Source organism: Belonocnema kinseyi, chromosome 1 (genome assembly GCF_010883055.1).
Source record: "Belonocnema kinseyi isolate 2016_QV_RU_SX_M_011 chromosome 1, B_treatae_v1, whole genome shotgun sequence".
Classification (NCBI taxonomy): Eukaryota; Metazoa; Arthropoda; class Insecta; order Hymenoptera; family Cynipidae; genus Belonocnema; species Belonocnema kinseyi.
Genome location: NC_046657.1, coordinates 169,664,497 through 169,675,410, shown reverse-complemented (window position 1 = coordinate 169,675,410; position 10,914 = coordinate 169,664,497). Strand labels below are relative to the sequence as shown.

At 34.4% G+C, this 10,914-nt stretch overlaps 1 protein-coding gene across 1 annotated transcript in view; it reads right to left on the bottom strand.

Annotated features, from left to right (window-relative positions):
• Positions 1 to 534: 534 nt before the first annotated feature.
• The window catches only part of LOC117169374, a 35,387-nt gene continuing 25,007 nt past the window's right edge, over positions 535 to 10,914 (bottom strand). Inside the window, exon 4 of the mRNA XM_033355729.1 lies at positions 535 to 916. Coding sequence (XP_033211620.1) covers positions 609 to 916 — 308 coding nt within the window. The 3' untranslated portion in view covers positions 535 to 608. The remainder of the gene's footprint in view (positions 917 to 10,914) is intronic.

The window sequence follows — 10,914 nt, the reverse complement described above, 5'->3', positions numbered from 1 at the left end:
AACGTAAGCAGCACAACCGAATAATCGTTCAATGCAGCGTTATGCATTCGGTCAAGGTCCATGTGTGGAGTTGGTTCTGCAAAATGGGTTTTGGCGTAAAGGACCTTTTCACTAGCAGCGCCATCTCTTGCGAATATAAAAAAACTTTTTAATAAAACTTTAAAACTTAAGTTTTAAAGTTACCTCCTCTCGTCCCCAGAGGATGGGGTGTGAGGTAAATTTTTACGAGATCGATTTTCCTCTTCAAAAATTAAAAGTTTTTATTGAGGAATATTTTTTCGTTAGATACGTATTTCTTGAGATATTTCAATGTCTCAAGATAAAATGGTCACCCTGATTTCACCAGTTGGATACAATAATCATTTTCTAAGATTTTCAAGAGTCACATTTTTTCATTTTCTTCTTTTATGGATGTGTGTGCAAAACAAATTCAAAATAAGAGACTTCTAAAAACAAAATAAAGTCGTTATTGCATCCAATTACTGCTCATTTATCTAAAAGATGCAGAAAGAAGGATATGTGTATTTATACCGCTGGTTTTATTACAATAAAAAGTTTAAATCCTACAATTTAATACAAAAAAAAACAAATATTTTTAATCCTAATTTTTATTCGCGATCAGGAAATAGTTCATCATACGTAAAGGACTTGCAAATTTTGTTTGCCGATGTGAGCATTACTTCCGTAATTTTCTTCTCCAAGTGCGGAGTGGCACTTTCTATAATCTCTTCACGGCTGTTTTGCAGGGCAGCGTTAATAGCTGTTGCGAGAGTACTGTCTGGTCCTTCTTTTGGTGTAAAGTTGGAAGTATAGTCCTTAATGGAGAGTTTTAAATTCATTTCCCTCATAAACATGTACGGCTTTCCTTTATGTTGAACTATCTTGTAATTTAATACAGCAGTTGATAACACGTCCGCTGAGAAAATAAATTCGTAAATTGCAGGTTTTGCTGTGATTTTTCTTATTTTTTTCATCAACATTTTCCTTAAATCTAATTCAATCAATTAAACATTTTTCAACCCAGATAGGCCATCATAACTTGTCTGGAAATATTAATAAGTAGATTATAGATTTAAAAACCAGCACAAAATTTTATATGCAAAATGCTGTTCGAGGCATACTTGAAGAGCCGTAATTGATTGTGAGGCAGTGTACACCGCCAAAAATTTTGCCACATAATAGATCTTACTATGGTGTAAATCTTAATATAGGACCATTTGTTGTCATATGGATGTAATATTGTATACGCATTGTTGCACGTGTTACTGCGTGATAAAACCTACTGCGTATCAAAACGTGCTGCAACTGTTGTCTGAAAAATTTCTTTTGAAAACGCATATTTTCGCTGATAGGGGGGGGGGGGGGGGGGGGGGCGATACTTTTTGATGCCCCTGTATAGTTTTGGTAATGGGCCATTAACATATGCAGCAATCGGGCCAAAACTAGCTGCCAGAGATGGCCCAGTGAAGGCAGCTAAATGGCGACCCATTCTTGGTCAACAAGTGCAGCACTCATATATCATTTCGGTAATGGCGTAGCACTGGCTTTCAAATATCGGCAAAATCTTTGACAGCAGTGGACCAACGTTGGGCCGTTTTTGATTTCGCACTTGGGAGACTCAGAAATAAATATAAACTTGATTGACATTCTTTCACTTTCGGTAATGCAAATAGCGAACACGTGTTTCTTTTTGAGATTGCTCCCTTTCTATTCTATGTTTTTGTAAAAAACTTTTCTATACTCTCAGAATCTCTTGGATTTAATGCGTAGGGGTTTATGCAAGCGAAAAAGGATTGATAAGTGGTATTACTTTCCATAAACAAATTACAATATCAAGTATTAAACATTATCGACTTTTATTGACAAGGTGATAATTGATTACGACACTATTTGTTATATTTATTTTTAAAAAAAATATTTAAAAGATTGTATTGTATAAATAAAGTATACAACAAAATACTATAAGCATCTACAGACAAAGAAAAAATAGTGTTTTTTGTTTTTAAATTCCTTAAAACATATTGTCAATAATTTCCAATTGTTTTATTATAAAATTAACAAAAAATATAAAAATGAAAGCTTTTGATTACAATGCTTTACTGGTAGTATCTCTACACAACAATTAGGATAAAGAATTATTACTTTCTGCTTTTAAAATTCCATAATAGACACATGATTTTTGAGTCGACGCAAAAATCATGAGAAATCGAAATATTTATATTAAAAAAAAATGAAGGGTACACTTTTGAGCGAAAAATTAAATAAACAAATTATTTTTATCACACTGCCATCATAAGTGCGACGTAAGGCACTGCGAACGATACTTAAAATATAACTTTTTAGCATAGGCCGTTAGATTTTTACTTAGTGTATTTAGGGTGTTTCGGGTATTTATTTAGGGTTCATAAGGTACTTCAGTATTGACTTCTTACCCTACGCATATTACAGGACTCCGTACCTGGGCTCAGACTCGTTGTGCAACTTTCACACTCGGCCAAAAAAGTGCCATTTAGGGTCCTTGTACGAAAATAACTATTTTTTGTTTTGATTCTTTTTAAACATTTTTGTTTTTAAATTGTAAAAAAACCTTTAAATCATACACTGTGCCTACAGAAATAATTGAAAGTCAATCAGCTGTTTGAGAGATATGTTGTTTTCAAAAAAGTCGGGGTTCACAATTCCAAATTCTATAATCTATTTTGACTAACACTAAATACAACACTAAACCTTACCAAGTTTGATCAAAATCGCTATATCACTCTACAACACTGACATTAAGGAAATTACTTGAAACTCCTCTGTCTTTCTAAGTTTTAATTTGCAAAAATAATCAATCAGTATCACTTCTTGAAGGTTAGGTTGCATCCTTATAAAATAAGCATTGATGTACCTTCAACTTTTCGACACTATTATGAGACTCTTAAATCTTACAATGCTAAGCGTAAAAAATGAAAAATGTAGGCTGAAAACTAATTTGTCCAAGGAGGTATTTCTTGTTTGTTCTACTATGGCACTATACGCTTCCGAATACGAGTACGCAGGCTCGGTCAGCTACGTGACGCTATATATGTGCATGCTCCTTCCTTAGATGTGTTGACTAGTAAAATATTTTAAAAAAAGAGGATGAATAAAGGCAAAATTAAGAAAACAAGAAACGCAAAATAAGAAATTAAGGATAATTATCATCCAATTTCTCATTTTGCGTTTCTCATTTACTTCATTTTGCTTTTATTTTTGTATTTTAAGTAGAAAAAGATAACTACGAGACGAGTTAGGATGTGCATACGTATGAATTATTATTTTTTCTGAAACAGAGTTGAACTGTGATATACAGTTTTTTGAATATGTCATAAACACACCAGTTTGCGTTTTTAAGAAATTCTTGTTAATTAAGGTGATACCGGCACACGAAAAACCGTTTTGAGGTTATGGTCTCATACGGTGACAGCACCAGACAACACGTGACAGTATCAAATGACAACAAACGATTTTCCGCGCACGCGCTTTTGACGCCAATTTGCGCCATCTGCGATGGGCGGGGGAATTAATTTGACTCCCCTCGCTACCTCTCAACCCCCACGCGGCAAAGTTCTAAAAATTCGCCGTTTTCCCTTATTGAGTTGACCGAGCCTGCGAGTACGATCGCTTCTAATTACCATGGTCTCTTTTTACCTTGCCGTTCTCCTTTGTTCTCGTTTGAGCTCTCCCTCCACCACGACCGCGACAGATCGGCGTCCGAGCATTGTGTCTCTATACATTATGTTAAGCGATGGGTGGCGTCCCTAGTAGCGAGAACAATAGAATCAAATTTAGTATCTCAAAACAACTAATTCAAAGTTCTGCCATAAAATACCATACAAATGTTATCGTAATTATGACTTTTATATTTCTGATATTCTAAAATTTGTGGATGATGATTCGTGGAGACTCAAAGAGGGATAAAACGTTGCTAATTCAGATCACACTTAATATTGAAGAATTATAGGAGACATTAAAAATAGGTTATACATCATGTTTCTTCGTGTGGGAACAACATATTTGCACAGAAGATCTCCCCATGATGTGAAAGTTGTTATAGCTGAAGAATAAGACAAAAATTAATTGATTGCCTATGTTCATGTGTATCTGGCCTATACGGTAAATGTAAACATTGTGTTGCTGCACTCGTACACTAACTCAGGCATGTTGTCGATTTAAAAGCAGCAAACAAATGCAAATTAATAAACAAATGTCATTCTGAATAATTTTTGTAATAGATTGCAAAAGTCATGGTTACGTTGTTATGTTATGTTTATACTCTTAATCCACTAAACACATACCATATATCTGGTACAATATAGGTAGTCTGTGTAAAATAACACCATCGTTCGATGATTTGCTTTTACAGTCAACTCCCCTACACTTTTATATTCTTTTTCTGCGATATTTCACATCCATTTTACCATAGTTTTGCTTAAAATTAACAACTAATAAATTCTGCGATTGTTGTTTTGATACTGCATTTGATTCTGTTGTTCTGGCCACAAAGGGTGCCACCCATCGCTTAACATGATGAATTTATGATGCCGTCAATGTTTTAGAATTTTAACGCAATTTTCCAGTGCAAAATGTCATTTTATGTTTTCTTATTGAGGTTTACAACAGTAAATAGAACATTCATAGAACGTACGTAATTGATAGTTGGCGAAAATTGCGGTCTATCAAGCTAGCACCTCCACAAACGAAATTTCCAAATTTCTTCATGTCAGAATTTTGGGCTTTTTTTGGGCTGTATTGCCGATTTTTGGGCTCCGCTACTTTTTGTGAAAATTCAAATTTTGAGTGGAGGTGCTGACTTGAATCAAGCCAGCGCCTCCACTGTATAAAAATTGAAAGACAACAAAAATAGAAAACGTCAAATTTTTGGGCTTTCTTTGGGCTCTTAAACGCACCAACAACCAATTTCCAAAAACCACCCCTACAAAATATAATACCACCCCTATGTAAAAAATCAAATTCGGAAAAAACAAAGAACACTAGAATTTGCGGCTTATTGTAGGCTCGAAAATGCATTTTAAAAAAACTACCCCTATTTTCTAAAAACCACCCCCTTGCAAAAAATAAAATTTGCAAAATCCAAAATGCACTAGATTTTTGGCTCATTTTAGAGTCTCAAATGCACTTAACATTATATTACAAAAACCACCCCTGTGTAAAAAAACGTCAACCTAATAATAAAAACTTAAACCTTGAATTTAGCATTTTCGAATAGCCCAAAAATCAGAGACACCATCTGTACCGTAAAATTTGAAAAATATCAGAGACTATAGTAACACTGTAATATTTCGAAACAGATTGGTTTATACAAAATTATGTTTGATTGTTAAAAAGGGACGGTTTTTTAACGTCAAGTATTCGGGATCAAAAATCGAAGTAGGTATTTTTAAGAAGCCCAATAATCATAAACTCTACTGACAGTGGAAAAGTTGATTTTATACGTTAAGAGTTGAAGCCCAAAAATCGGAGTGGATATTGACGAGGAGCCCAAAAATCAGAGACTACATTAACACAAGAAAATTCGCAAAATATTATTTGTTGACAAATTCGTATATACGTGGTAGAGAAGGGTTGATTTTATACGTTAAGGGTTGAAGCCCAAAAATCAGAGTGGGTATTTTCGAGGAGCCCATAAATCAGAAACAACATTAAGACAAGAAAATTCGCAAAAATATTATTTTTTGACAAATTCGTATAAACGTGGTAGTGAAGGATTGATTTTATAAGTTAAGGGTTGAAGCCCAAAAATCAGAGTGGGTATTTTCCATGACCCTAAAAATCAGAGATTCTACTGACACTAAAAAATTCTCAAAAATATTATTTTTTGACAAAGTCGTATAAACGTGGTAGAGAAGGGTTGATTTTATAAGTTAAGGGTTAAAGACCAAAAATCGGAGTGGATATTTTCGAGGAGCTCAAAAATCAGAGACTAGATTAACACTAGAAAATTCTCAAAAATAATATTTTTCGACAGTCATATATACGTGGTACAGAAGGGTTGATTTTATACGTTAAGGGTTGAAGCCCAAAAATCAGAGTGGATATTGTCGAGGAGCCCAAAAATCAGAAACAACATTAACACAAGAAAATTCGCAAAAATATTGTTTTTTGACAAATTCGTATATACGTGGTAGAGAAGGGTTGATTTTATACGTTAAGGGTTGAAGCCCAAAAATTAGAGTGGGTATTTTCGAGGAGTCCAAAAATGAAAGACTACATTGTCACTAGAAAATTCTCGAAAATATTATTTTTTGACAAAGTCATACATACATGGTTATATATACATTAATATTTATGAGAATTTTCCCGTGTCAGTAGAGTGTCTAATTTTTGGGCTCCTCGGAAATACCCACTCTAATTTTTGGGCTTCATCCCTTGACGTATAAAATCAACCCTTCTCTACCACGTATATATGACTTTGTCAAAAAATAATATTGTTGAGAATTTTCTAGTGTCAGTAGAGTCTCTGATTTTTAAGCTCCTCGAAAATACCCACTCTGATTTTTAGGCTTCAACCCTTAACGTATAAAATCAACCCTTCTCTACCACGTTTATACGACTTTGTCAAAAAATAATATTTTTGAGAATTTTCTAGAGTCAGTAGAGTCTCTGATTTTTGGGCTCCTCCAAAATATCCACTCCGATTTTTGGGCTTCAACCCTTAACTTATAAAATCAACCCTTCTCTACCAGGTATATATGACTTTGTCAAAAATTAATATTTTTGAGAATTTTCTAGTGTCAGTAGAGTTTATGATTATTGGGCTTCTTAAAGATACCTACTCCGATTTTTGATCCCGAACACTTGACGTTAAAAAACTGTCCCTTTTTGACAATCAAACATAATTTTGTGTAAATCAATCTTTTTCGGAATATTACAGTGTTACTATAGTCACTGATATTTTTCAAATTTTACGGTTCAGATGGAGTCTCTGATTTTTGGGCTCTTCGAAAATGCCAACATCAAGATTTAAGTTTTTATTCTCAGGTTGACGTTTTTTTACACAGGGGTGGTTTTTGTAATATAATGTTAAGTGCATTTGAGACTCTAAAATGAGCCAAAAATCTAGTGCATTTTGGATTTTGCAAATTTTATTTTTTGCTAGGGGGTGGTTTTTGAAAATGGGGGTAATATTTAAATTTTTTATGCATTAAAAAGCCCAAAATAAGCCCAAAATTCTGGTGTTTTTTGTTTTTTCCGAATTTTATTTTTTACATAGGGGGTGGTTTTATATTTTGTAGGGGTGGTTTTTGGAAATTGGTTGTTGGTGCGTTCAAGAGCCGAAAAAAGGCCAAAATTCTGACGTGTTTGATTTTTTTTCTTTCAATTTTTATATAGTGGAGGTGCTGGCTTGATTCAAGTCAGCACCTCCACTCAAAAGTTGAATTTTCACAAGAAGTAGCGGAGCCCAAAAATCGGCAATACAGCCCAAAAAAGCCATAAATTTTGACATTAAGAAATTTGGGAATTTCGTTTGTTGAGGTGCTAGCTTGATAGACCTCGAAAATTGAACGCGAAGATATGGATAGCTGTTTTGTTTCAATGCGTTGTGCGCGCTGATGCACGTAGCAATATAAACAGAGAGCGAAATTAATCGCATCGAGCACCGGTCCGCTTTGAGAGTGGGGAAAAATCTTTTCCGCGGAAATCACTCCCCGACGATCCCAACCACAGCAAGGTAAATAGAGGCGACTGCCATTGATCAAAAGTCAGATTTTAAAAAATAGCGACCTTTGAACGTTTAAAATAATTATTTATACAGCAGATGCACCATTTAAAAAAAATGTTAATGTCAAATTTTACATAGGACCCCAGAAAACCTTTTTCCACAACTCACTAAAAAACCCTCTTAACAGTTGAGAGAACAGTTGACAAATACTTAGACAAATATACAGTACATTGACTGCTGCATTGACAGTTATTAGGTTCCAGATCAGGAATGTCAGCGTTGTTAACCATATAAACGATATTCTTTAAACTGGGGGAAATAATAGTATTATGCAGGTAAGATTTTATGGTGAAATATTTTTGAAAAAAAATCAAAATTGTAAAAATGATGTAACTTCAAACTTTTTTGTGAATTTTTTTGAAAATACTACACCTCAGCAATTTTTAAACCGACGTACCAAAAACTGCACGTTCTGTGCACAATCTCTTGTACAGCGTAATAAATGGATTTTATTTTGGGTAGTAAATCTTTGTCTCATTCATAGGGCCTAGTCGTGATTTGATTGTCGAGTGGTCGTTGAAGCCTCGCTTTTTCAACAACGCGTTTCCTCGCATGGACTTTCTTCATTGGACGTAGCGAAAAAATTCATTTAGCTGTCACTCCGAAATGTTGTTCATCGTAGGCAAGATTAATAAAGGTATACTTATTTTCATACTGCGATGCAGATCTGTGGGTACAGTAAATTAGTTACATCAGAGATGATCTCTGGTTACGTTACTGGCTTTCGTTTCTTTAATTTTATAATCAATTTCTTCATATAGAAATTGAAAGAAGTTACTCGTACATCGCGATTAAGGCATTTGGAAATGATTATATAACTTTCGTGTTCTAATGCCCTATTTTATTTACAGTAAGCAACGAATGGGTAAATAGTTATTTGTTCATTACAGAGTCTGGAAATAAAGGAGAGAAATTTTCGCCTAAATCACAGAGTATCACAAAAACTCCTGGTTGTAATGATTTTTTATTATCTATTTAGAACTTACTTTGCGCCTTTGCTAGAAAATCGGTCTTAAAAACTTCAGGTGATTTATTGCTAAATTTTTTAACATAGTCATCAGCTAAATTTATAATAGTTTTTAACATTGCAGAAGGTTAACAAGTTAAACAAGTAAAACAATTTTTTCAAAAACTGTTATTTCTTCGGCTCTAGGACATTCTTTATATATAAGTAATTAGCGATTAGGCGCGTGCGTGCTGCATATCGTTGCCTTTAAAATATATTTTTAAAGTCCAAAAAAAATTATTCTCAGCTTCAACTTGTACAGGGTGATTCAGTCGTGCTCCAGAAATCAGCAGTTTCGGATTCCGATGAATTTTACAAACACAGAGTAAATGTGTACCACTACTGCCTGCCAAAATTGACTCTTGTGGGTCTTAATTTTGCAAATTTAGAAATCCCAGTATCGCAGGAAGGATGCTTTTCTTTAAAAGCGACGCATCGTTTTTTTATATTTCTCAAAAGTAGTAGTTTTTGCATCAACGAACGTTTTCCTTCCGTTTTCGCTGATACCCTAGCGGACCGAAGGAACCGCATAGAGCCTCCACAAAGTACCCGTAAAGACTCCATTGGGTCCCCATTCGGTTCCTTTAAAAAAAAACTAGAAAAAACAGCAAAATCAAATTTTAAATTGTTGAAATTCGGATTCTACGTTAAAATTCCCTATAAAAGGTCACGGAATAATCGCAATAGTTTTTTTTTACAACGGTAAAAAATAAAAATAAATATAATACCTATAACGCCTGTTGACTGCTACACTTCAAACGCATCGCCTGTTAGTAGCAGTCAACAGGCGTTATACATCTTATATTTTTTTAAACTTTTTACCATTGCAAAAAAAACTATTGTGATTATTCCGTGACCTTTTATAAGGAATTTTAAGGTAGGATCCGAATTTTAACAATTTAAAAGTTGATTTTGCTGTTTTTTCTAGTTTTTTAAAAGGAACCGAATGGGGACCCAATGGAGTCGTTACGGGTACTTCGTAGAGGCTCCATTCGGTTCCTTCGGTCCGCCAGGGTATGCAGTCTCTTGGATCAGGAATGCCTCGGCCGAATTCGTTTCTATAATAAATACAAAGGACAAGTGTTTCCGTCTGTTGTAAACGTCGTTTTCTAACTCTGATATTGGGCGAAGAACCAATTCCATTTCCAGTCTGAATATTTTTAGCAGCGCGTGCCATACTTTATGTCGCGAAGCGAACTTGTAATTTTAAATTTTCAATGATTGTGGCGCTTACTGTGAGTGGTGCCATCTAATAGAATGTATGTAGGATTTTTATTTCAATTGGAGAGTAGAGACGCGTGAGAACCTTCTTACGAAAGGGTACATATCCGGTCCGGTGCTTACTTAGGCATTCATTTTATAAACTTTTAACTTGTCATACAGTCCACTAAGTTTTTAATTATACTGTGAAGTTTTATATGAAGGATAAACCTATGTGTTTTATTGAATTGCAATCTACCACCGAGTAATAAATATGGGATAAAAACTTTGAATATTACTCATCACGTACGCAGAGAACAACAAATTAAAATTTTAGACTTGAGTGCGTCGACATTTTTCCTCGTAATCGGATACTTATCTGAAATTAAACATGATTTTCCTGTCACTAGTGAAAAGTGGCTTGACTTTGTCAAGATTATCAAAAAACTTTATATGCCAAAAACCATCAATTTTAAGTGAACATCGGTACTGTGATATTTTACAACTGTGAACTGTTAAGTGCTGCTTAGATCTTGATAAACATAGGTGACGCAGGCTCAATCTATTTCCTCGACAATATCAACTTTCAAGTTGGTTGTTTGGCAATTAGGTAAACAAATATCTATCAAAGCCTGGATTCGAGAGATCGTTGCAACCGCAACGAAAATCGCCATAGGGGTTTTATCCAAAAATAATAGTCAAGGATTGTGACAGAACACATGAGGAAGCAGCTATCTTTGAAAAATTCTACGAGATAATTTTATGAAATTCAATAAGGCTGATTGAAGAAAAGCTTTTCGAGAGTTATATTCGCATATCAGATAGGTGACTCAACACTACGAGTCAAGTACAGTCTGTCAAGTTAAAGCGTGGGTGGCTTTACTCGCAGTCGGTAAGGTGTATCGACATGATTTTGGTGTCAAAATATTAAGAAGAGCTCCCT